General features: G+C 38.5%; 1 protein-coding gene across 1 annotated transcript; it reads left to right on the forward strand.

Annotated features, from left to right (window-relative positions):
• Positions 1–298: 298 nt before the first annotated feature.
• Positions 299–26582, forward strand: LOC134791019 (coiled-coil and C2 domain-containing protein 1-like). Its single transcript, XM_063762069.1, has 16 exons — positions 299–490; positions 1186–1396; positions 2033–2118; positions 2514–2653; positions 2873–3064; positions 3219–3367; positions 4186–4404; positions 4874–4971; positions 5338–5505; positions 12370–12529; positions 14102–14240; positions 16544–16774; positions 17551–17728; positions 18721–18872; positions 24216–24345; positions 26303–26582. The coding sequence occupies exons 1-16, from the start codon at positions 437–439 to the stop codon at positions 26420–26422; spliced, it is 2427 nt and encodes an 808-aa protein (XP_063618139.1). The 5' UTR covers positions 299–436; the 3' UTR covers positions 26423–26582.
• Positions 26583–27403: the final 821 nt, after the last annotated feature.

Raw genomic sequence — 27403 nt, forward strand, 5'->3', positions numbered from 1 at the left:
GTTTAAAGTTATTTTAATTACTTTTCATTTTATAAGAAACGTTAAAAGTTTATAAGCTAGATGAAACTACACAACATATTTCAGTTTAGAGCCAAAGACAGTTTTAGTAGTAAATGTAAAAATAAATAAAAGTGTATATCAAATAAATACAAAAGTAATAATTAAAAATAACTAACCGTATTAATTAAGTTGTACATATAATGATTACAGAAATTTTATAAAAAGAAGATTAATCGAAAAATAATATTATGTAGTGTGAGCTTTTGAACAGTCCCTATAACTGTCAAACTGTCATTTGACAGACCAGTAGGATAACGTCACTGTTGTTTTTCGTTTCAAAAATCAAGAAAAATAAGTGACCGAAAGCACGCGAACAAAGGAAATTCTTCACACAACCAATATTTTACCGTAAACACCACTTTAGGTGTGAACAAAAATGTTTCGAAAGCCACAGAAGCCTAGTTCCGGGAGGAAACCCAATTTGTCGCAAGTGAGTCATTAAGATTTGTTTGTCCTTCAGACTAACTGTTTTATACAAGACTATTAGGTCTAATAGCAAGATAGGTTCATTGAGGGCTATAAGAACATTTCTATTTTTAGAATATTGTTACAAATCATCTGTTTCCGAGAGCTGGAGGGTTTGTGAACCCGGAACGGTAAGCTTTGTTGACAATGAAATGGATCCTATTACAATGCCTGTATTGTGTGTCCACTTAAGTTAAGTTTCTTCTATCGAAGACGATAACAAAGGTCTCTGAGAGAAATGTCTCATTTATTTTTATTTTAAGCAGTTTCATTTCAACAGAGTAACAAAACTTAGTCACATGTTCAACTTTGTTAGTTATTTTATTTACTTATAGATAGATAGATTTTTTAATAATTGTTAGCATTGGTATAGTATGTTATGATTGACTAAAATTCACAGTTTAAAAATAATTATGTAAGTATTTGAAGATTTTGAAGGAATCTATGAATCCTTTCTTAGGATTAGGCTACTTCCTCCTAATTTAGTTTAGCACATGTTTTTACATGCATATATTTTCTAATTAACTAAGCCATCAATCTTACATGTTATATAGGTACAGGCAGACATCTATGTTAGGAATTAGGATTTTCTAAATAGGGTGAAAAAATAAAATAATATTGCTTTAAAAAGAGTTAGAAAATCTTATTGCAATTTTTCAGTTTGGACTACTAGACATAGACCCTATGGATGATGATGATGAACCAATGCATGGTTCTGATGATGACATGGACTTGGAGGCAGAGCTGGCAGCCATCAGTGGTGGAGGTGCGAGGCACCGGCCCCGGAAACCGGCTCCTATGCCAGCAGCGGACTTGGATGCCATGATTGCTGCAAGTCTGAAGGATATACCGTCGGATGATGAGGGCTCTGGTTAGTAATTAAGTAATATTGCAGTTTTTGAGAATCATACAACTAATGAGTTATAATGTCCACATCCTGATCTGCACAATAGGGTATTCTCCCACTAGTCAAATCAGTCTCTTTTTTAGAACTCTCAAAACAATTTGCAATATGAAATTTATATGAAACATTACACAATGACGTCATGGTCAACTCACCTACATTTTATATTTCTATCCAATTTATTAAATAGAACTTGTGTTTAAAAATAACTGCTATCTAACTGGTGCTTTATTTCATGCATGGTGTATGGTGTGAAATAATTTATTTTAAATACAGTCAAATACCCTATAGGGAACTGTTAATAGTTAATACATTAGGAGGGAATAGATTTAGATATATAGGAGATAGCACAATCTAGCCAGTTCTCTGAGAGATTTAAAAAAAATTAAAAGGGGACAAAATTATGTCAAATTGCTTTTATTATGTTTCATTTGTTTGTACTAATAGGCCTGTAACATTGTGAAGTCTAATTTTACGTTTCAAATTTATAAAGAGCAATTTATAAGAGTTTCAAACTAAAATGCAAAAAATAGTAAAAAGCACTTCCTCACCAATGACGAGGTGTGGTGCCGTACTCTTGATTAATACTACTTTCTGCTACAGGCGATGATGATGACCCAGACCTTCTCAGTGAGCTGCAAGAGCTGGGCCTAGACGAGGCACCTGCACCTCAAGCACCACTGCCTCGTGTCGCCAGCGCAGACAGCAGCACCATAAGTCTGCTGCAGGATCGGATCACCAACTATACTGTTGCAGAGAAAAACGCGAAGGCTGCCGGTGAGAGCAGCCGCGCTCGGAGGTAATGTAGCACCATTGTCTTAGCCTGATTTAAGCTTAAGTCTAGAAAATTTACTGACACCACCGGTCCAGTCGCGTCGTCAGCGCTGATAGAGCTATATGAGCTGAGAAATTTGGCTGCGGGAGAGAGCATGGTCAGAGGTAATGTAGCATTGTTGGAGCATATAACATCACTGCACTATAAGTATCTGACTTACACTTAGGTCTAGAACTCTAGAAGATTAAGCGAGGCGATGATGATGATCCAGAGCTTCTCAGTGAGCTGCAAGAGCTGGACTTAGACGAGGCACCAGCACCTCGAGCACCACTACCTCGTGTCGCCAGCGCAGACAGCAGCACCATAAGTCTGCTGCAGGACAGGATTACTAACTATACTGTTGCTGAGAAAAACGCCAAGGCTGCTGGTGAGAGCAGCCGCGCTCGGAGGTAAGCATAAAGGGGTCATCCATACATTACGTCACACGAATTTCATGATCTCTGGTGACACCTGGTCACATTTGGCAACTTCTCTCCTGGTGTGATATCACATAATTGGCAAGTTTTGTCTTCAACTAAATCAGAAATTTGAATAAAGTATGTATCATTATTAAACAAAGATCTTGTATACAGTTTACAATATTTTTAATACACTCGTAATATTTACAGATTCGGCCGAGGCCTAAAAACCCTAAACGACCTCCTGAAGCAAGCGAAAGCCGGCGCCACAATAGCCAACGACGACATCCCGCCGCCCGTGGCTGTGGGCAAGCCTGCCCCGGCGGCCCCGGCGGCCCCGGAGCCGGCAGCGGAGCCCCGCGCGCCGGCTAGGCCTGCGCCGGCCATACCTGAGAGTCCCAGGTGATTGTCATAATCCGGTAATAATCACTGTGACTCGTATTGTTTTTAGTGTACGAAATGAATGCTAGATGGCGCCATTACGTGTAGTAAAAATACTGAATACTGAAGTCAAGTTTGCCGTCAATTTTTGAGAAAAGCACATATGTCCCCTTAGTTCCCCCCCGCCGTCCGCCCCGCCGCCGCCGCCGCCGGCGGAGGAAGCTCCGACGCCGCCGCCGCGCGCCGCCAGCCTGCGGAGCCCTACTGAGCCTGCGCCGCCAGCCTTGGACCCGGCTAAGCAGGAGGGCTTACAGACTATACTTAGTAAGTCAATCACTATTGTAGGCTGATTAGTGATTACTATGATTTGTAATTAACCCTTTACCAGGCCAAGGGATACATATTTCCCACATATGGGACTTCAAACATGCGTTCTATTTTCGATGAGTACCTACAATAAGACTGACATTCGATTGTCATTTTTGAAATAACAAAACATGAAATAACATAAAGGGTTAGCTAATGAATCATACTTTGCATGGGGTCTTTCGACCCCCTCCCAGTGAAAGTGTTAAGATCTCTTATCCTTATTAATTAGTAAAATATAATGTCCATTTTCAATAAGAAATAAATATATCCGAATCTGAATCCCTTTTCGAAAAAAAGAACACCAGTACAATATTTTAATTGAAAGTTTGACTTTTTCCAAGAAAAAATCTAATATTTATTTTGTTTCAACCCTTACTAATAAACTAATTTATCACAATCAAATCCCAGCAGATTAAATTTCAAATGCATTCAAAACTAACTTGCACTTTTACTAAATCACTCATTTCCTTCAAACATTACTTAAAACCTTGATGATAATGATGATCAAATCCTACACTCACAATATCCAAAACCACACAATCACAAAATTCACCTCAGGAACACCTCAATCTGATCCTCAATTTCTCCTCCCACGTAAGAGTAACCTCAGTCTGATCCTCAATTTCTCCTCCCACATAAGAGTAACCTCAATCTGATCCTCAATTTCTCCTCCCACGTAAGAGTAACCTCAATCTGATCCTCAAATTTTTTCCCACTTCTCACTTCCCCAATTAAACAATCACCTACTTACTAAAACAACTAATTCCCAACAGGACGCAAGGAGGAATTTAAGGCCGCAGCCTTAGCCGCCAAACACACAGACAAGCAACTCGCATTAGAATATCTCAAGGTCGTCAAACAGTTCGACATGGTGGCCGAGGCTTGGAAATCTGGACAGGAGATGGATCTGAACGAGTTGCCCACTCCTGAAGCTATCGCTGCGGGTTTCAAGGCCCAACAGAAGGGCGAAGACCAGACACAAGGCGCTACAGGTACCAATAATATAAGTAGACCTCAGTAAACCTTGGGATTGGGAACTATTAGTATCTTTAAGTTAGGGTAGCAACTCTCGGTGCTATATATTCTGAGGTTAAAAAATGTCGATAGCGCGATGTAGAACGTTCGAAATTCAAACTCAAGCTTGTGGAATCAGTTCGACATGGTAGCCGAGGCTTGGAAATCTGGGCAGGCACTCCTGAAGCTATCGCTGCGGGTTTCAAGGCCCAACAGAAGGGCGAAGACCAGACACAAGGCGCTACAGGTACCAATAAACCCTTCTTAAACCCTAGATCCTCAGTAGACCTTGGGATTGGAAACTTTTAGTATCTTTAAGTTATGTAGGGCAGCGACTCTCTGTGCTATATATTCACGGGTTAATAAATATCGATAGCGCGATGTAGAACATTCCAAATTCAAAACACGTGATCAAGCTCTAAACGAAACGTTTTTTTTTTGTTTTAGAAACACCACCCGAAGCACCAGCTCCAGAGGAGGCGCCCGCGCTCATCACAGCGACCACAATGGCGGAGGCTCTTAAACAGAGGCTAGCCGGATTCCAGGTATCTCATATATATTTACAGATGTAGTGCATAATTATTTTCCATCGTTTTTTCGACAACGTGTCTTGCTATTTCAGTCAGTCTCGGTACAAAAAAACGTGCTTCTAAAATGAAGAAATATGCTCGAAAAGATGGCGCCATACCTTTTGTCTAAACTCGTGTAGGTGGCGACACCGTTTGATATTTAACAATTTTAACACATATCAGTGAAAGAACAAGGATCAAAGTCAAATGGCGTTCTAAAAGTTTTAATCCTGTGTCGAAAGATGGCAGTAAATTTAATGTGTCTACAATATTTACTTTGACAATACGCTTCTATACTCTATACTAAATTCTCTTTGTCTAAATTTAACTTTCCAATTTTAGGAGCAAGAAGCGAAAGCAAAGGAGCAGGGTAACTCTTCAAAAGCGCGTCGCATGGGTCGCATAGTCAAGCAATACCAAGAAGCCATTAAACTGCACGCGGCTGGCAAGCCCGTGCCCGTAGATGAACTACCGCCTATCGCTGGCTATGGACCTATACCTACTGATAGTGTAAGTATTTGTACTAGAGATGCAACGGATAGTTGTTTGGTCGGATACCGGATGTTCGGCCTGGTCATCGGCCGAATATTCGGTATCCGGCCGCCAAATAATCGGTCGGCTCGGCGGTACTATATCTACTTTGCGGTTCTTCAGGTACGCATTGTGCAGGTTTTGACCTGTTTCGTAGTGAACGTTCGCGCGGACTCATTTCTAGGTGGGTAATTCTTATTCTTTTGCATTTTTTGTGTAACACGTAAGAATAGCATGTATTTTTGTGAAAATAAGTAAACTCTATATCAATATACTTAGCATTTTATCTCTAGTTTTAGGTCAACCTAAATGTATTGTCCTAAGAGTATTAGAAACAAATCTTACTAATTTAATTGAGCCAGCGTTAGACATGTGTAAGTCATTTACCAAAAATGACTACATAATTTTGTTGTGTGGCATGAATGAAACGAATCCAAAATCATTTCTGAATCTATTAGGATTTTATATGGGAATGTTATCAAATACGAATATTATTTTACCTGGTATATCTTATAATTTTTCACTTGATGACGATTTGACTATGCTGCTTGATTATGAAGTAAAATTCCTAGCGTCCTATTTTGATAATATTATATACATTGACATTGATGATATATGTTTAGACAGTAAGTATTTGTTAGGTAAAAAAATTGCACTGAAAATTTCTGGTTTAATTAAGGTAAATGAATTGCATGTTGCTATGAGCTCATTTGTGACCCCCGCAACTTATGCCGGCATGGTTAAAAAAATATCTCTGGGCACACAAACAGAGACCGTGTTTTTTCGAGTGCAGTAGAACTATGGTGGGGGGTTCTGGGGGGAAACGTATAAAATGTATGATGCGGGAAATGTATGTTCGGTAAACGATTTATGCCTTTTTCATCAAAATATTAGGAGACTTTGCAATAAGATACCCGCTTTAGAGTGTTTTTTACAGGCAAATAATAATCCTGATGTTATATGTCTTTCTGAGCATTGGATGAAGGATTATGAACTATGTCAAATTAACATATTTAATTACTATTTGGCGGCTAACTATTGTAGAACAAATCACATAAATGGGGGAGTTTGTATTTATTTGTCAAAACACATAAAAAGTAAGGAGTTAACATTTGTATCTCAAATGTCAAATGAAATGGACATTGAACTCTGCGGTGTTATTTTGTATGACTGCAGGACAATTGTAATATGTTTGTATACGTCGGATTTCAATAGGTTTAAGAAGTGTGTACGTGGTCTTGAGTTACTATTACATGCATTATTCCAAGAATATCCTGATTACTCAATAGTAATAATGGGTGATTTCAATGTGGATCTTCTTAGAAATACTTGGCAAAAGCGCCAATTGTTAGACTTAATGGGTCAATATAACCTGTGGCCTATGCACACGTTGCCAACTAGGATTACTGAAATGTCTGGTACATGTATTGATCATGTTTACTCGAACTGTAGTAAAGGTACCTGGGACATACAGCTCAATCGAAGTCACCTTAGCGATCACGACGCTCAAGTATTTAATATGAAAACATTATGTGATGAGAGTACTAAGCCGCCAGTGATTAGGAGAAATATCTCAACGCTTAAAACACATAATTTTATAGAGGATATGTCTAACCGTTCGTTTTCTAATTTATTTCAATCTGACATGCCACCTTTTGAAAAAATGAACCATCTAATTTTAATAATTAAGAATACCTTTGACATTCACTTTCCTTTAAGAAAAGACCCACAAAATAAAAGTACAAAAAGTAAGTGGGTTGACGATGACATGATGATTAAAATGCAATTTTATGACGACATTAGTGGACTACTGGAACGGTTCCCAACTAATCAGGATTTGTTGGATTTTGTTGATAATTATAAGACTATTATTGATAAATTAAAACAAGAGAAACGTTGTTCGTACATTAATAAAAAAATTCAAACGACTGGTAACGTTAGCAAAATGTTATGGCGCATTATAAACACTGAAACATGTAAAAATCACATTAAACCGGATCCAATAGAAGTTTTGTTGATGGCCAATACTGGATCTAATCGCGGTCAAAAAGAACTGGCTGATAAAATTAATGATTATTATATAAACTTGAATAAATCAGAGTGTAGGCAAACAGATGTGGGGAAAGCGCTTGACTTTTTGGACGAGGCTACTAAGTTAGTAGTGTCCAAAGTTGACACTTTCCTTTTCACGATTTCAGAGATTAAACAACTGTTAAAAGCCATAAAATCCAAACATTCGACAGATATTTATGATATGTCGGCAGACCTTATATAGAAATTACCTGATAATGTCATAGATATTTTTGGTGCCCTGCTAAATCAATGTGCTATTATTGGGGAATATCCTAGCTCATTGAAGATAGTCAAAGTTAGCCCAGTTTACAAGGGCAAGGGATTGAAAGAGGAAATAAAAAAATTTCGTCCCATATCATTAGTACCGGCTCTATCGAAAGTTGCTGAGCTAGGCCTTTGTAATAGGTTGATGGATTACTTTGAAACTAACAAGTTACTTCACGATCGCCAGTATGCATACCGCCACGGCAGGTCTACGGTAGATGCTGCTCGTGCGGTCTATCAGCGTGTCCTTCAGTATATTGACCAAAAGAAAATGGTTGCAGCAGTTTTTTGTGACTTGTCACGTGCGTTTGATTTAGTTGATCTCGGATTATTATTACATAAGTTGCAAAGGTACGGTGTACAAGGTAGTCTTCTAAATTTTATTAAATCGTTTTTGAAGGGCAGGGAACAGGTTGTGTCCGTTGATGGGGGGGCAACTAAATCTGAGATGAGGACCCTTGATGACTGTTCTGTCACTCAGGGTTCAGCGGTTGGAAATTTCCTCTTCTTGGTGATGATTAATGACCTCATTAGTTTATTTCAAGATGGCGATTTTATAATGTTTGCTGATGATGGATGTGCCATAATTACTGGTGAGACCTTTGATGAACTAAGAGAGAACATTTTATATACATTAGTAAAATTGACAAGTTGGTTCCAAGTAAATGGGTTTTTGATTAACTTAAATAAGACATCTATAATGCATTTCTGGCTAAGAGGACTATATCCGACCCCCCTTGGCATAACGATAAATAATACTACACTTCCACAGGTGCAGAACACGCGGTTTCTTGGTTTTGAATTTGACTGTGGCTTGAAATGGGACAAACATATTGATGCACTTACCAGTAGACTTACTAAAGCGTCGTTTGCACTGTCTCGGCTTGCTCCTGCACTATCGTGTAAGAATCTCCGTATGGCATATTATGCGTATGTGAACTCAATCTTAGCGTACGGTATTGACCTTTGGGGGCTGGCAGCCGATAGGGACAGAGTATTTTTGCTACAAAAGAGGGCTGTTAGAATGTTGTCTGGGGTGCCGCCATTTACTCCGACTAAAGAGTATTTCCGCGAATTAAAAATTCTAACGGTACCCTCGTTATATATTCTTGAAGTGGCGAAGTACATGTATATACACAAAAGTGAATATGTGATGCGTCGACCTGAACAAAGGAGAACTGATAGGGACATTAAGTCTGTCTTTGTCAGGCTTGCGAAAACATCCAACTCGTTGGGGGTAGTTGAAATTAAAATCTTTAACAGCCTGAGCCGTGAGATTAAAGAGGCGGCTTCTTATGACCTGTTTGTTGAGAAGTTGAAAGCATATTTAATTGATAAGGCATTTTTTACGGTTAAGGAATTCCACAGTAAATTTAACATTAAATAATTTCGTAAATAATGACATTTGTGATGTATTTGTGATGTTTAAGCTATTTTCTTCTTCTTTCCTTGATCTGGTTATGTGTTTTTAATTTAGTGTTAGTGTTTTGTAGTTGAGTGTTTAGTGTTAGTTGTATATTTCGTAGTTCTATTGTGATTTTGTTGACATGTGTTATTTTGACATTAAAGAAATTGAATTTGAATTTGAATTGAACATATTAAAAAAAAAATTAAAGTGCGAAATGTCACGGACCGTGTAGCGTGACTTCCCCAGATTTTGTGATATTTGATTTTTTTTGAAAAAATATGAAGTGTTTTTGCAATAATTTATATCAAATATAAAACACTAATCCTTGTTCTACAACACTGTTTAAAAATTGTATGGATTTATAACGATTTTATATAATTTTAAGCAACATACATTTTGTGATTAGTTTTCGTGTCACCACCGCGCGTGGTAATATAAACATGCGGTACTCGGTAGAAAGTTATCTTTACTACTGGCAGCCTTATTAAAGTTTTTTTAGAACAGCAACACTGTGTTGTTGTCAGGTTTACAAATGGTTGAAGGGAGAAGTTTTGTCGAAAATTATTTATTTGTGTTCATTTGAAAAAACGGTCAACCTTAACGCGTCACCGCCGTGTTAGAGTTTTAAAAGTAAGTTGCAGTTTCACGTTATTGTTTGTAACATAAGATATCTTCTATTCTGAGCTTGAGGAGGGCAAGCGGAAACAGGGCGGCCAATTCCTTAGGTACAAAGATGTGCTTAAGCGTCACATGAAAAAGTGTGGCGTAGAGCCCTCGCGATGGGAGCAGCAGGCAGCCATGCGTACGGAATGGCGGGCTGCAATAAATGCCAAGATAACCGATTTTGAATCTCAGCGGCGCTTAGAGCTTGATGCCAAGCGTGATAGAATAAAAGCCAGACCACCTGCGGCAATACCCTATAACTATGTAAACGGTGTGCTCACATGCCTGCAATGTTCGCGAACTTTTACTAACAAGATCGGCTACATCAGCCACTTGCGAGCACACCAGCGACAGCAACGGAGTTGACAGCAGTCGCCGTGGCCGAAGTCGGCCGTGGAGTTATTATTGTTTATTGTTTATTGTGTATTGCATTTCCATGTTGTTACATAAAGGTGTTACAATAATTTCCAGTACAGTGACATGGACCCTGTAAGGGCACAGCAATTCTTATTCTAAAATAACAACTAATACTGGTATAATAACTAATTCTAGGCATGTCAAACAAATTAAATTAAAATATGTAATAACAATCAATGTTCATAACTTAAAATAACTAAATAAGGTCAAGAACTATAATACAATCAAAAATATTTACACACAATTAAAATTTAAAATAACATTACAATTACAAATTATTAATTAGCTATTTACATGACTGTATAATTTTAAATAAAGCTAAAAGAATGCCGATACCTAGTTATAACTAAATACTAACATTACAATTCTGGCAAGAACTCCTGAGTAGAGTAGAAACATTTATCCAGCAAGAATGTCTTTAAATTATTTTTGAATATGTTAAAGTCAGATTCATGTTTAATAATGTCTGGTAAATGATTATACAATTTTACACACATTGCAAAAGGACCAGAGTGAACCATTTGTAATTTTGATGCAGGTCTTTCGAGTTTATTTCGCAGTCGTAGGTTTTGTGCGCGTGTATATTGTGGGAATAAGGTGATGTTCTTTTTCACAAAGATGCATGCTTCCATGATATAGATCGATGGCAATGTTAGTATCTTTTTTTCGATAAAATGTTGTTTACAGCTTTCCATCGATCTTAAAGGCATATTAACTATTATTCTAATGCAGCGTTTTTGTAGTCTAAATAGTTGTATTAGATCCACGCTATTTCCCCACATCACTATGCCATATTTTAACCAAGCGTACGCATAGGCATAGTACGCACAAGTAGCCGTTTTAATGTCAGTAGATATTTTAAGTTTATTATTATTATAACATAAGATATACCTCATATATTGCAGATTAAGCTAATTATTTAACATTTGCAAAATCAAAGGAAATGTTTATGTAATATCGAACATGTTCCAAATTATCACGACCGTGGCCTCAAAAATCTGTCACCGCCACGGACTTTTGAGTCCACGTTTGTGACATATAGACACGTGGTCGTGTCATTCTTAATTCGTTTGATTAATTTAGAGGCACATGCACTTTTCAGAAATGCATTTTTATTAGCTACAGAGCATTTGCTATTATTGCCCGACTGCCAAATTAAAAAAAATGTTTTTCGCTTGTATGTAGAGTCTGTGCGGAAAGAGAAAAGTCGTGGAATGTATGGGGCTCAATACATTTCACGACTCTTCTCTTTCCGCACAGACTCTATGTATGATGTGTATCGAATTCTTTGTCACGCTCTACAGCCTTTATAGTTTGACGGATTTCAACGTCTGAGCTGTCATTAGGTTTGTCGTAGTCATAGGAGTGACTTAGGCTATGTTAAAATAACTATATAAATCAAAATAGCCGAGTTGGCCACCAAAATGCCGAAATGTCACGACTGAGGGACACTTTGTCACAAGTTCACAACTGTGTTTATGTACTCATTTTATTTACCTTTCCTGAAGGTATTAAGCTTGACCATATGAATCAAAAAATTTCTTTTTGTATGTACTTTTGATATATGTACTAATATGTGAAAAATTAAAACGTTTATGAAAAAAAAATTTTTTTGGACACAATTTAAGAATCACCCAGGTACGAAATGATTGCGCGTGGAAGTGAGTGGGTAGTTTAAATTAAATTGTTTTAAAATAATAAACGAGTACGATTATGCACGTGTCTGTTTCTTAAATCCAACTTGTTTACTTCAAAATCAAGCAAATTTATATTATTATAGTAAGTCACTATCCGGTATCCGGCTGGATTTTAAAATAACGGCCGGATACCGGATAGTAACCGAATATCCGGTGCATCTCTAACTTTGTTAAGATGTTAATACAATAAGTTTGAAGAAACTATCTGCAAGTCTTGTCTTTTGATTCCCTTTCTCCATAAGCATTGAAAGGATCTCAATCAGGCTGTATGTCGCCTACGGCAACCGTGAACCAAGATCTGAACAAAGTCGTTTTATGTAGCAGTCACACCCCGCCCCCTCCCCCTCGCCGGCGCCCCGCCCCGCGCCCCCCGCGCCCCCCGCGGCGGCGCGACAAGCCACGCGCTACGACAAGCAACTAGCGCTCTTATTGCACCGCCAGAAGGAGTTTAGAAACGCCGCGATCGAGGCTAAGAAGGCTGGTGAGTACCTTAGGGTGTTATTCTACTTGTCCAAAGTGCATCGGGTCTCACTCTCTCATTAAGCAAAATGTGAGACTCAAATACACATTGGAACAATAGTACATTACTACAGAGGCCGGGACGAAAGGGGTTGCCGGCCGAAGACGGATAGGTCTGAGCGCGGGCAACCCCATTTCCCGCCGAGGTATGTATAGTGCTTTTCTCAAACATGCAATGAAATAAATAAAATAAAAAATCCACAAAACCCAAGTTTTATTTATAGAAAAAACTAAAAGTATAGTACACCCAAAATATAACCAACACGTACCTATATCAATATCACGCGTATGTTTTACACGAGTCGTGTATTTTTACTACCCGTATATTTTCATGTATCTTTGATTTTTTCGCCTTGTATCCGTCTGACTGTCGTTTTCGTCACATAAGTTTACATAGTCTTTCATGTTGATATCATGTTTCACATACATCGTTGCTTATGCACGGAGTAAATAAGTATAATTTCCACAGTGTTAACGAATTTGTAGTTACATTCATTTAAAATATGCCACAAAACTGTTTCTAATAAACTGTAAGCCATTTTTCTTAGTTTCTCAAATAATAAAATTGCCATAAGCAACCATATACATACTTCGTCTTTGACTTGGCGGCAGAGGCAGCAAGTTATTAAAATCAATTCTGCTTACGCTGCCAATTCCAACGCCTACGATTACAATTAATATTAATTTCATTATTTCGTCGGAACTCATATTAAAGTCAAAAAATTAACAACGCACCATAAATCCAATAAAACAGAATGAATATTTTTCAACTTTACCTCCATAACAATTTAAAAAATATAACTACGCGTGTTTGAGTAGACCTTTTTACCTGTGTCACAAATATCTGTGAAATGAAAATGAAAAAAGAGGACTTTGCCGGCCTAGGCCTGCAAGATGTGTATGAAATGCCATTAACGACCTTTTGTCCTAGCCGCACCTGAAACGTCATACTTCGCAGCCTATTATAAGGAACATAACATCAATATTTCATTGCATGTTTGAGAAAAATATTGGACAAATGATAAAATGATGCTGAAGGTTTGTTTTTCTTGGATCAATTCGCGTTGAAAGTTCATAAAGTACAATCAAATGACACTCTTCCTCGTTGAATATTCGTCGAGAAATTCCCTTGGCTACATCCTGACTGCATCATTAGATCTGCTCCACATTAGCATTTTGCATATTATTGCGTTGTCATCAAAATTCCGGAGCGCCAAATTTTAAACCATTCAGACACCGGGAAAAAGTAAAATTTAAAGTATGTATAAGTATAAGATTTGAATTACATATAGAAAAGAAATGTACGAAATGAAACTAAGAAAGGTGCAACGAAAGGTGTGTAAAAATGTGAAGAACAGTAGCAAGGATAATATTTTTTCTACTATGGCTACATTCATATTATAATAACTTATGGCCTTAATCCGTGGAGTACGAGAAGCTACTCCACTCCAGTCTTTATTTAGCTAAATAAACATTATTTTCCATATTTTCATACACATATCATTTGAATAATTACACTATCTAAATTTTACAGGCAACATTGAACAAGCGAAAGAATACTTACGGGCATCTAAAGGCTTCGACGCAGTGATAGACGCGGCGAAAGGCGGACTTGCCGTCGATTTGAAATCACTCCCACTGCCTCCTACGGCCAAGAAACAGCTTGATCACACGTGAGTAACCTATCATAGTGTTTATATCAAAGAGTGTGTAGAATCCGTCTAAGCGTAGTATTCCATCTGTCCAATATAATGGTCCAATGTGTATTTGCGTCTCACATTTTGCTTAATGAGAAAGTGAAACGCAATATCATTGGACAAATAAATTGGACAGATGGAATACCACCCTAAGCTAACTCTGTTAAACTAAATTTGATATATTGCTACTTCAATTACGTATAAAAGCGTTTCTTTATTTTTTGCCATTTTTATATATTGTGACCTTTTTTGCCACTTTTGTGTTATTTCACTTATTTCTACTCAGAATCACGAGCTCTTTCGATCCTAATGGGATAAAAATGTCCCTGAGTTTTTTCCTATTGTGTTACCATTGAAAAATGTATGGAAATTTTAGGACACTTTTTTTCTCTTATAAGGATGAAAAGGGCTCGCGATCCTGGCCGCGTAGCCAAAATGCCAATCGCTTACGCTCCGTAGCGATCGAAACGCAACTGTCACAGTCGCACTAATATGGAAGAGTGATAGAGAGACACAAAGCGTTTCGTTGTCGAAGCGATAGCGATTGTAACCTTGGCTAGGCCGACTGACTAGAAATAGCACAAAAGTGGCAAAAAAGGTCACAATATATAAAAATGGCAAAAAATAAAAGAAACGCTCATAAATAAATAAAAATATTTTTTTAACAACAAAACTTCCGTGAGACACAAATGTGTCACTCACGTATGTGTACCTTTTCATGACTCGTGAGTGACCCGATTAAATAATATATGTTTAAAATTGTCATTTTCAGAAAATCGACCAATTGAAAAATTAAATTTCGCTTACATTATAAAATACACGATATTTTAATGGGTATAGTCCGACAAGAATATGTAGAAAATTATTTAGAGCGCCACTTCCCACGTAATTGTAACTACTTTGACGTAAATGGTATGGACATATTTTAGTTTCAGTTAGTTTATTTAATTTCTACTCTTATGTTATGTCGCAAAAAACGGAAACCTTATGGATTCGTCATGTCTGTCTGTCAGTCTGTCTGTCCGTCCGTATGTCACAGCCACTTTTTTCCGAAACTATAAGAACTATACTGTTGAAACTTGGTAAGTAGATGTATTCTGTGAACCGCATTAAGATTTTCACACAAAATTAGAAAAAAAACTGTAATCCAAAAATCATGCTTCGAATGACCCCGTTTCCTCCTACGTCATGCTACCATCATCCGATATTGAGGTTTCTATGTAATATCATTTTTTTCTAAACTGAATAGTTTGCGCGAGAGACACTTCCAAAGTGGTAAAATGTGTGCCCCCCCCCCCCCCCTGTAACTTCTATAATAGGAGAATGATAAAACTAAAAAAACAATATGATGTACATTACCATGCAAACTTCCACCGAAAATTGGTTTGAACGAGATCTAGTAAGTAGTTTTTTTTAATACGTCATAAATTGTAAACCGTAATTTTATTATGTTACTTGCTGCTACGGAACCCTTCATGGGCGAGTCCGACTCGCACTTGGCCGCTTTTTTTTGGTCAAAAGCAGGCGTGGCTCACTCCGGGATTTCGTCGCATCGCAACAAGTAGCTATGTACATCCGTCCCACACCTTGGTGGCTAGCCATAGGCCACGCGTGGCGCTGTCGCCACCTAGCGGTCATATGTGTCCTAATTGTAACAGACGCGTTTTGTTAGAGAGTGAATCTTCTGTACCTAGTACTATTATTTATTCTGTGTCAAAAGTCAAATATAATAAGGGGTTATTTAATGAAAAACACATGTCAGAAAATACAATACAAAATAGAATTAAAAATACACAACTTACACTAAATCACGACTAAAATCCACGACAGTTGACATGGGTCTGTAGCCAGTCTTGGACACTTTGGCGTCGAAAGGGCAGTACCGTCCTTACCATAAGGGCACACGGGGCCCGTGCCCAGGACCCCCATCCTCAGGGGGCCGCGAAGGACAGACAGTAACAGTATATTTGACTACCCATAATAAATATAAGATCATAGTAGAGTTGTTTTTGCTGTAGTTTTTGTGTAGTAGTTTGTTTTCCAACGGGAAAAAGAAATGAAGTTGTACTTTTGCTAGCAAGAAAAGAGCCGCATGCAAGCACTTCATTCCCGCAGCTCGGCCTTCGGCCTCGCGTGCTTGGGAACTCGTAAGGGACGCTCCGGGCCTTCGGCCCTACGCTTTCTTTACATTCCAAAAGGGCCCCAGATTTCCAGAAGGGCCATAGTTTAAGACGGCCCCGTGAAAGGGTTAAATTAATAAATGATGAATATATCCCCAGTTTCGACGTAGTAACAGCGGAAGACTGCACACCGCCCGACGACGAGCCAATCACCGGCTCAGACGACGACATCTTAACCAGGCTACACCAGCAGCTAACCAGCCAGTTGAAGCTGTGCCAGGCCAACCGCGACCACAATAGGGCCATGGGGAATATAGCCGAGATGAATAGATTCGAGCATCTTGCTGTTAGAGTGAAACAGGACTTGGATGTCGTTGTTGTTGCTAAAAGGTAAGGGAAAATCGACATTATTTCTTTAATATTCTGACACATTTTAAGAAAAAACCTTGTTTTTATATCCTAGATACTAAAACGACAGATAGATTTTCCTAATTTGTCGAATCGATCTGTCATTTTAGCAGGAAATTTGTACAGGTTATTGCGTGGTAATTTTTCATGCGGTTTTCACCCTACAATAGAATGATTCTTGAGGAAGGTTTAGGTGTATGTATCATTTGTTAAGGTTTTGTGTAACCCGTGAGAAGCCAGGGTGGGTCACTAGTTTTCGGGGGCGTCATGGCAGAATGTTCGCGATCCCATGACATCTCCCATACGGCAATGCGGGTAAAGCCGATGTGGGTTTAGTGGGTAGGACGCTCCCCCTTTTCTCACTAAGAGAAAGGAATGGGAGATGGGAGTCCCACATAACCCCCGACGCCTCCCAGGTTACAGGGGGTATGCGTAACAGCATTACCACATCGTAAAAAAAAGGGTGGGTCACTAGTTTGGTATGAAAGGTAACGTTTTCATGCGACTACACAACTAAGTAGTAACTCGACGTCCAAACAAAGTTCAAAAAGTACACAATAGTTATTTGTACAACAAGAGATCAAAGTTTGATATTTCTTCGAGTGCTTATTTTGAGTCACTTGAATGCGATTTTTCTCACTGAGTGAGACAAAATGGCTCAGTGAGCAAAATCGCATTTTGCTCACTGTTTTTAAGAAGCAAAGTACCCTTGTTCGAGCTGCTGAGGTGAAAATAAGTTTATTTGTATTATTTTCCAGTTTAAACCAAAACCCCCCTAAATTCCACTACGAGTCGCGACAGTTCGCCGTGGTGCAATGCAATACGGACCTCAACGAGAACGACTTAGAGCTCACAATCGTCCGCGGGATCGCCTACAACGTGCCCAACCCTAAGGAAGTCGATACTTACGTTAAATTCGAGTTTCCTTACCCACAAGTAAGTTAATAGGTTTTTCTATTATACACCATGGTATAATAATATACTCCGCCTGGTACTCCATTCCCGTCTTTTCTAGGTCACCTAACTGACACAAGCCTACGTCATCATGCGACAGCGCTATATGATAATATGCGATAGCGCTATATATAGCGGCCATGTTATTGTGAGGTAGGCCTGTGTCACTCTGGGAATAGAAGACCATGTTTTATTAGACTATGTTATACACTATCCTCGTAAGACCCAGGGCAACTTTCTTTTATTTCTATATGAGTTCAAAACTCGAATTTAACGTGTACTTGTACAAGTACACGGGGACTTACGAGGCTATACAGGATGAATGTTTTAACTTGAGAGTGAGGGCAGCTGTTCCGTGCTTCCCCAACTTTTTAATTACCAACTATTGTGGTAATTAGCACTTTTCGTGCATATGTCGATAATTTTAAGAGCAATTATGTACTGTAAAACGTACGATAGACGTGCCAATAGTTAATTCGCAAATCGGGTCGATTTAAAACACACCCTTCGCTCTTGTTTCAATTTATCGCCACTCGTTGCGAATTTCCTAGTTTTCGCACTTGTATCGTGATTTACGTACTATCATCCAATTGAACCAAGTCTAAGGGTGGTATTCCATCTGTCCAATTTCTCGTATCGTCTTGGGTCGTCCCATTCGTTTTTCGTCAAGTTCTTAAATTAGTCCTATTCTGCTTTCGTCACTCAATCTACATCGAAAGCCACCGACGATTGTGACGAATGTAGAATGAGTGACGAAAGCAGAATAGGACTAATTTAAGAACTTGACGAAAAACGAATGGGACGACCCAAGACGATACCCAATTTCTTTGCCAATGTGTATTGCGCCTCACATTTTCTTTAATGAGAGAGTGAGACGCAATAACTTTGGACAAAGAAATTGGACAGGTGGAATACCACCCTAATCTTGCGTCATAAAAGACTTATTAATTGGCTACTATTTCCATACGTTCCAGGACGCGCCAATAATAGACAGGACGTCCCAAGTAAAAGACACAAACAACCCGGAGTACGGAGCGGTGTTCCCCCTCGCCATACACCGGGCGGCCCGACCTTGTCTCCGGGTCTTCAAGAGGCATGGCATCAAGTTCGAGGTCTACTCCAAGGGGTGAGTCTATAATAAATACACCAGCAACCCGGAATAGGGCACCCGCTAGCTGGCGCGGGTGCACGGAGCGGGTTAAGAAAAAATAGCATGAGCGACACTAAGGGCCAGTTGCACCAACCACAGTTAACAGACTGATCAACGTCACGCAGTGTATGAAACTTCCCATATAATAAAATTTAGCGAACGCTTTAACGGTGACAGACGGTTTGCCCGGACCGACCCTAACTCGCGCGGACACGTGCGGCAGATTTTACCTACAATAACACCGGCGTTCGTGCGGCGTGCTAGCGGACGCCTTTAACCTCCTGACGACCCGTTTCAAAATTTGCCAGCTTAAATTTAACTCTGTCAAATTGACAAAGAGTCATAAGTTAATTGGGGCCTATGTACTACATGTAGGACGCCGGTCGTCAGGAGGTTATGTAATTTTTGATATGTGTGGACACCATGTTTGACTTTTACACTTATAATAGTTTCACATAAAGACGCCTTTTAAATGTATCACGAACTCAGTTTGCAGTATGCCTTGAACACAACACAATCGAGATTTGGTATTGCTGAAATGTTGTCATGTAGTTAGCTTGCTTAAGGCACCTTGGCTTTTTTCGTCGATTCTTGAGGAGGTATACCACCTTTCAAATGTCTTTGTCCAATGTGCATTGCATCTCACTCTCTCATTGGGCAAAATGTGAGACAAAATACACATTGGACAGATGGAATACCCCCCTTAGTTTCATACAATAGTTTATCTTAAATTCAATCTCCATGTCGTTCCTTCGAAGTAAGAAGCTTTATCAAATAATGGCATGTATCTCGATGGAACAAAACTAAATAAAGTCAATGTGTCAACCACATTCGTTTGATTTAAAACCAAAACATAACTTGTTAATCCGCGAAAATTATTGCAGTTGGAGGATGGGAACATTAATTGCATGTAAAATATACGCAAGTAAGTATAATGGGTTAGCACTGATTGAGTAGCACGTTATATTTTCGCGGATTAGCAAAGTAATATTTTGGTTTTAATTAATATGGATTTGCGCAAAGTAACGCCTGATTCTATTCATAACATTCGTTTGCATTGAAATCCCGTTTTTTTTTCAACCGTCAGCTGCAGGGCACCAGATGCTTTTGACTGCTGGTACTAAAAGCAATCGCTACTTATAGACGAAGTTGACAATAGTGTACTGTTTGAAACATGCGTACGGAATTCCCCGCAGGCGGATTTGGCCGTATTGACGTTATAGAGAATATAATTAATGGGGTTGGCCGGTCGAAGTATTTAGCAGATGGCGCTAGCGTAGCTTGCCCTGTCAATCCCTAGGACTGTGTCAGTTTTTTTTATGGAATTTTATGCCCTGGATGCCAGCCCTTTAAGCCAAATCTCATTGAAAAACCGGACAAGTGCGAGTCGGACTCGCCCACCGAGGGTTCCGTACTTTTTAGTATTTGTTGTTATAGCGCCAACAGAAATACATCATCTGTGAAAATTTCAACTGCCTAGCTATCACGGTTCATGAGATACAGCCTGGTGACAGACGGACGGACGGACGGACGGACGGACGGACAGCGGAGTCTTAGTAATAGGGTCCCGTTTTTACCCTTTGGGTACGGAAACCTAAAAAGGGGCAAGCTATGATGGCGCCATCTATGCAAACCTTTGACAGTTGCCAACCCCATTACCATCACTAGTTACAAGATTTATATTTGCGCCGCGCCTATTGCCTATGCCTAATTTCTTTTCACCTTTCGCACAGTTTGTACGTCACATAACACTGGTTATGGCACTGTACTAACACAACTCTTGATGTTTCGTTAAAGTTACAAATCTTATAAAATTTCAAGTAACATCTATTATATTCAATATTTAGAACTATTCATGTTTTAATATCGTGGCAGTAAAATAATGTCGATGTCTTTCTACTAGATTTCGCAGGTAGTGACTGTCACATACATTCAGGGTGGCCACTTTCTGGAAAACCGGGAAAACCGGGAAAAGTCAGGGAATTTCGCTAGTCATGGAAAAGTCAGGGAATTGTCAGGGAAATTTAATGGAGGTCAGGGAATAAAAATTGTCTCTGTGTATACATAATAAAATAAAAAAAAATATTATCTGCAAACATTATATCTTCTTCTTCCTGGCGTAATCCCGGCATTTTGCCACGGCTCATGGGAGCCTGTGGTCCGCTTGACAACTAATCCCATGATTTGACGTAGGCACTAGTTTTTACGAAAGCGACTGCCATCTGACCTTCCAACCCAGAGGGGAAACTAGGCCTTAATGGGATTAGTCCGGTTTCCTCACGATGTTTTCCTTCACCGAAAAGCAACTGGTAAATATCAAATGATATTTCGTAGGTACATAAGTTCCGAAAAACTCATTGGTACGAGCCGGGGGTTTGAACCCGCGACCTCCGGATTGAAAGTCGCACGCTCTTACCGCTAAGCCACCATCGCTTCATTATATATCTATAATCTATGTATAATCTGCAAACATTATATATCTACTATAATTAGTCTAACGCATTCACTGCCAGGGGGCGTGGCCTAGGAACAAACTTGTATGACGGTGGACGCACATTTGCGTCGGGGGCAGTGAATGTGCTAACCTGTTCACTTTAAAAAACCGCTAACGATGTATAGATTAGCCGTTTGGCACACACATACTAGAGGTCAAAACAAATTTTTTGACCCGCACTTCCTAAAAATATTTGCCGTAGGAGGGGAGTGCTGAGTCATTGTTTTTTTTTGTATGGGAAAGAAAATATTTTTTTTTCAGAAAAGCTTTTTGAGGCGATTCTAAAACTATACCACATCATTACATTTCAGCCATTTTTTTTAAATTAAAACAAAAATAATTTTCAAAACATACCAAGTTTGGGCTTCTCCAGATACGATATGGCTGATTTTTTTTTGTACAATATACCTCAAATGATACGTGATATCCTCATATCTAACCCTAATAAAGCAATTTTGAAAATAATTTCATTTAGTATTTTTTTTTATTTTTCAATAATACTAAGTGATATACAGTCCTACTTCAGTATCTATTCTACGAGACTTAATGGAACTGTACTGCAGATACGGTGCATATTAATCATAAAATTATACGTAATATCCATATATCCAACGGGGAATACCTCTTTAACCCTACCATACACGATTCTAAAAAAAAATTTTTTTCTCATAAAAAGAAACAATGACTCAGCACTCCCCTCCTATGGAATTTTTTTTAGGAACTGCGGATCAAAAAATTGCGTGTGCCAAACGGCTAACCTGTACATCGATTTGCGGTTTTCTATGAAATTGAGGTCGTACGTCTGCCGCTAAATAGGTTAATAATAGGTAATGCTATATCCTACCACGGCGGTATAGACAAAATAAATATTGAAAAAAAAATGACCCACGCGACTCGTAATGCTCACTCCTTGTACACGGAGAAGCTACACAAAAAGATGGAAAATTTAAGTCCAGGGGGCCGATTTTTGAAATTCGACCACTCGATTTCGTGTATTTCGTTAAATGATAATCTCCACTACTAGGCGTTTAAATTCTACTAATAGAATTGAAATCGAGTGGTCAATACCACTAGATTCCCAATTTCGATCGCTCGTATCTCGTAGATGATGAAAGTATTTTGAATTAGTCGCTTTTATCAAATTTAATTTCCAAAATATCGATCCTAGAAGAAAAATTGTGAGGACCAAACTTGTAGAGAATCAAATTTCCTACAATTTTTGTCCTCACGGTTTTACTGTAAAATCAAAAATGGCCGAGTTATTAAATAAAACCGTTTTTCGAATATACTCAGGAGCCTGATTCAGTCTACTTTTTGAATTTAAACTCCCAGTGACCCCCCCGAGGGATCTACGAAAAAAAATCCAAGAACTGATTATTCATGGGTAGGGTCGGTTTTTTGGATATAATGACTGGACTAATTCAGATTCTGCAAAAACTCAAAAATGTATTCCAATTACATATTTTATATTTATTACATTTAAGATTATGGTCAGGGAAAAACTTGAAAAAACGCCTGGAAAACCGGGAAAAGTCAGGGAATTTTGGTTATAGTAAAGAGTGGTCACCCTGTACATTTTAATATCTTTACTATTAATATTATAAAATATAAATGCGACAGTAACTGTCTACATGTCTATATGTTTCCTTTTTTTACGCTTAAACCGCGTTTCAGGGAATGAAATAGGATGGTTTTTGTCACGGCAATCATCATCCTTTTCAGACGAAGTCGCGGGCAGGAGCTAGTAGGGACAGAAAAGTATGAAAGCGTATTTTTATTTTATTTTCTGGCTTCGAAGTTTTGAACACCGTCCGTATTTTGCTCGTGACTATAAAACTTCTTAAGTCTACTACTAGATGTCGCTAGTCGCCACTAGTTTTCTTACAATAAAAAAATGAGACAATTATATAATGTGTAAAGTTTTAGACGAATTCGTGCTTTGAATGTGCTGATGCGCTATACAATTCCGTACATTGTGCAGTCAGTTTATATCATTGTTTTTTTTTTGTAACCTTGCCTGTGCTTGTGGCTTCGAAACTTCTCAATTCTCCTACTAGATGTCGCTAGTGGTGGCATGAAGTCAGCATACAATAAGATGATAATAAAAAATAAATCGATTGAATGGGGTTGGCCGGTGGAAGTTTTTAGCAGATGGCGCCATCATAACTTGCCCTGTCAATCCCTATAATTGTGTCAAATTTTTGTTTTTTTAATACACTGGATGCCAGCCCTTTAAGCCAAATCTCATAGAAAAAGGGGCAAGCTATGATGGCGCCATCTATGCAAACCTTTGACAGTTGCCAACCCCATTGGATGTGTCTGACACAAACGTAAGACAGATTTGTGCTTCAAATTTGACAGCTAATGTAGATGGTGCTGTACGGCTTTGTACAATAATTGATAGCTTAGGTTTTCAAATGCAAAAAGTTTCACAATTCAGTTACCAAAACATGGCGTCATATAGAGGCATTTTTTTAGGGTGGTATTCTGGTATTCCACCTATCCAATTTCTTTGTCCAATGTCATTGCGTCTCACTCTCTCATTAAAGTAAAATGTGAGACGCAATACACATTGGACAAACATATTGGACAGATGGATTACCACCCTTAGCTGTCAAACTCGGAGGCACAATTTTTTTGCATTCAAGCAATGAATGTGCCTGTAACTTGAGCTTGCGACTTCAAAACTTCTCAATTCTCCTACTAGATGTCGCTAGTGGTTACCTAAAATCAGCTTCATGCAACAAAATGACAAAAGATTTGTAACTTATACGAAGCGCTCGGTCAGGGCTAAGTTTGGGCAGTTGGTAACGGGCGCGCCGCAGCTGTGTGGTGTGCGGCGCTCACTCCCTATTGTGTTGCAGCGGCTGGTTCTCCAGGGACTCCTTACTGGGCTCGTGCACGGTCAAGCTGGCGCCGTTGGAGACGCAAGTTACCATACATGAGGCGTTTCCGGTGATTACTACTTGAGCCCCTTCCCACTTGTCGGATGTCAGGCCCGGATTTTAATCGGATGTCCCAGTGGCAAAGAAAATCGGTGTCCGGCAAGTGTGAACAGCTTCATGTTCAAAATGTTCTGCCAATGTTCCGATTAAAATCCGGGCCCGACATCCGACAAGTGGGAACGGGCTCTTAAATTAACTATTCGTGTTCGGATATGGGGAAGAAACTACTAAGAATTATCTAATTTTAACAATCGAACAACTTGATTCCTGTCCTGACCCACTGTGAAACCTTTTCATATTTACTCCGTCATTAATCGATTTTAAAAGTTTAATTATTATGACATTTTCTGGGAAAACACCACATCATGGTTCGGTTGTACAATGTACATACATATACTCGTAATATACTTACGGTGAAACAAAAAATTATCACAATTACTAATGTTTTATACCTAGCTCACTAGATGGCGCTAGTAGTTTCGTATTATTAAATACATTTTTGTGATTATTGTTGCTGGATGTTAGATCGGAGCTGAAAATATAAACTCGATTTTAAAGTAAAAATATTTAAAATATAAAAAGGAGTTATTTAAATTGATTATGCAGCAAGATCGAGGGCTAAATTCGTGCGTTAGAAAAAGTGTAGGTACTAGTAGCACCATCTAGTGAGCTGCGTACAGCACATTAATATTTGGTACATAAATTAATTTTAATACTTTAAATATACTGCGCGTTTATCACCAGATAACATATTTATTTGGTAAAGACATAATTCTAACTAACTCTGTCGTCGCGGGTGTCGTGGCGGGGTGTGTGTCTGTGTGTAGCGGCACCATAGGTTAGGGGACAAATATATTGTGTTTATATGTGCTTGTTATTTTATATTTCACTTTCATATCCATATATGTATAATATCACGAAGCTAGAAGTCATAAAATAAATAACTAGCACGGCGGTACTCGCAACAATATATGTATATAAATAATATAAGAGGAGTTACCTACATATTGCGCTACTACTACTAGCGCCATCTATTAACTGTATACTAACTTATAGAATTTATATATTTAAAGTAGTTATGTATAATATAATAAAACTAGAATAATTACCTATACCGATTTTTATGCATACATTAGAAATACCTCTGGATACAATTATTGTAAAGGCAGAACCGTGATGTAATTTTTGTGGTTTTAGTTTTTCTAATAAATGGGACTTCACTTAAATATACTACACTGTATAATTATCATACATCGGGGTTTTCGTTGCGGGAATGATTTCGTGTATTTATAACTTTGTTTATTGTAAAATAATTACCATACTAAGAATTAAACGTAGGTAGTAAGGTCCAAATGTGCTTAGAAATGTTAAATTAGTATCGTTTTTTACAGTTTTTACCTGTCATTTGGCTAGTGTAAAACATTCCCGCACCGAAAACTCCGATGTATGATAATTATTGTATACATATTTAAAGATGTGCTTTTCTTATAAACTTCATTTGCTTCCAAGTAAAACTTACGTTTAAACAGTGATGAGTATTTTAATTTAAAAATTACAAATATGTACTAGTTAATTTTGTTTAGTATGTAGTTGTACTTTTATTTAAATATAAATAAATAAATAAATAAATATTATAGGACATTTTTACACAAATTGACTAAGCCCCACAGTAAGCTCAAGATGGCTTGTGTTGTGGGTACTCAGCCAACGATATATATAATATATAAATACTTAAATACATAGAAAACAACCATGACTCAGGAACAAATATCTGTATCATCATACAAATAAATGCCCTTACCAGGATTCGAACCCGGGACCATCGGCTTCATAGGCAGGGTCACTACCCACTAGGCCAGACCGGTCGTCTAAATTTAGATTGACCTCTTTGGTAATATATTCATTTAATTATAGTATGTACTAACTTTTCTTTTGTCATATTTTATAATACTACCCTCTTTCCGTAGCTCATGGACGGCCGACGGCCAGCAGGCGGCTCGCTAGAAATCAAACTGCGCGTGCGGACACCGCTACAGCAGCAACAGATAGAAAGCACCACGCACCGCTGGCTCGTTATAGACAGCTAAGAAACTTAATGCTTCAACCCCACACTGATAAATTCACATTTTCATACGATTTATGTGTGCGTAAAATTCGTCTAAGCATCATATGTATTTACATAAGAGTTGGACGTTTAAGGTCACACTTCCATACTCTATGCAGACCATAATCCATGCTTCCATACTCTTAAGGGGCCCACTGATTAACAGTCCGCCGGACGGTATCGGCCTGTCAGTTGTTCGGAACTGTCAAAATTTTGTTCTAACTGACAGGCCGATACCGTCCGGCGGACTGCTAATCAGTGGGCCACTTTAGGGCCACTTGCACCATGTACTAACCCGAGGTTAACCGCTTAAAACTGGAGTTACCATGGTTACCAGTACAATTTGACACTGGGTTAACGGTTTAACTGGTTATATCTGGGTTAGTGGGATGGTGCAAGTGGCGCTTATTAGCCTTGGTCCGACTTGGCCTGAAAATGAAAACGTAGCGCCATCTAGTGAAATACTTAAGAAGGTTAAAATAAATGGCGCTGTACTTTAATTTCTAAGGGTGGGCTGAAGGGCTGATATGATGATGATGAACGATAAAACTAACCGTGAAATAATGACTAAATAGCTATTCAGAGCGTCCAGGCTACGTTTGAAAATTTGGCGACACGGTCAGATAATTACTGTAGGGCTAATATGGTCGGCTCTTTATCATTTGTCACCATGCCTGTCACGTTCTAAATGTAAGTGCGAAAGTGACGCATGACATGACAAGTGATAAAATGCAAGCATGATACCGCTACCAAAAAGAATAGATAGTATAGAGGGGTCCTGTCATTGTAAATTTTGTAGTCACTGTAAATTTACTGCCATCTATCGACACACGACTAAAACTCAAAATGAAAACGTATAAATTTATCAAAAAATGTATATATATGGATAAATGATTTTATTATTTTTATATCATTTTGATCCATGTTCATTCACTGATATCTATGTGTTAAAATTGTTAAATAT

Source organism: Cydia splendana, chromosome 5 (assembly GCF_910591565.1).
Source record: "Cydia splendana chromosome 5, ilCydSple1.2, whole genome shotgun sequence".
Taxonomy (NCBI): domain Eukaryota; kingdom Metazoa; phylum Arthropoda; class Insecta; order Lepidoptera; family Tortricidae; genus Cydia; species Cydia splendana.

Bases quoted from the DNA above. Each gene is read 5' to 3' on its own strand.
- LOC134791019 (XM_063762069.1), top strand. From the start codon at position 437: ATGTTTCGAAAGCCACAGAAGCCTAGTTCCGGGAGGAAACCCAATTTG. The intron at 2,654-2,872 runs GTAAGCATAAAG...TAATATTTACAG, and splicing joins GAGAGCAGCCGCGCTCGGAG to ATTCGGCCGAGGCCTAAAAA. The intron at 4,405-4,873 runs GTACCAATAATA...TTTTTGTTTTAG, and splicing joins CCAGACACAAGGCGCTACAG to AAACACCACCCGAAGCACCA.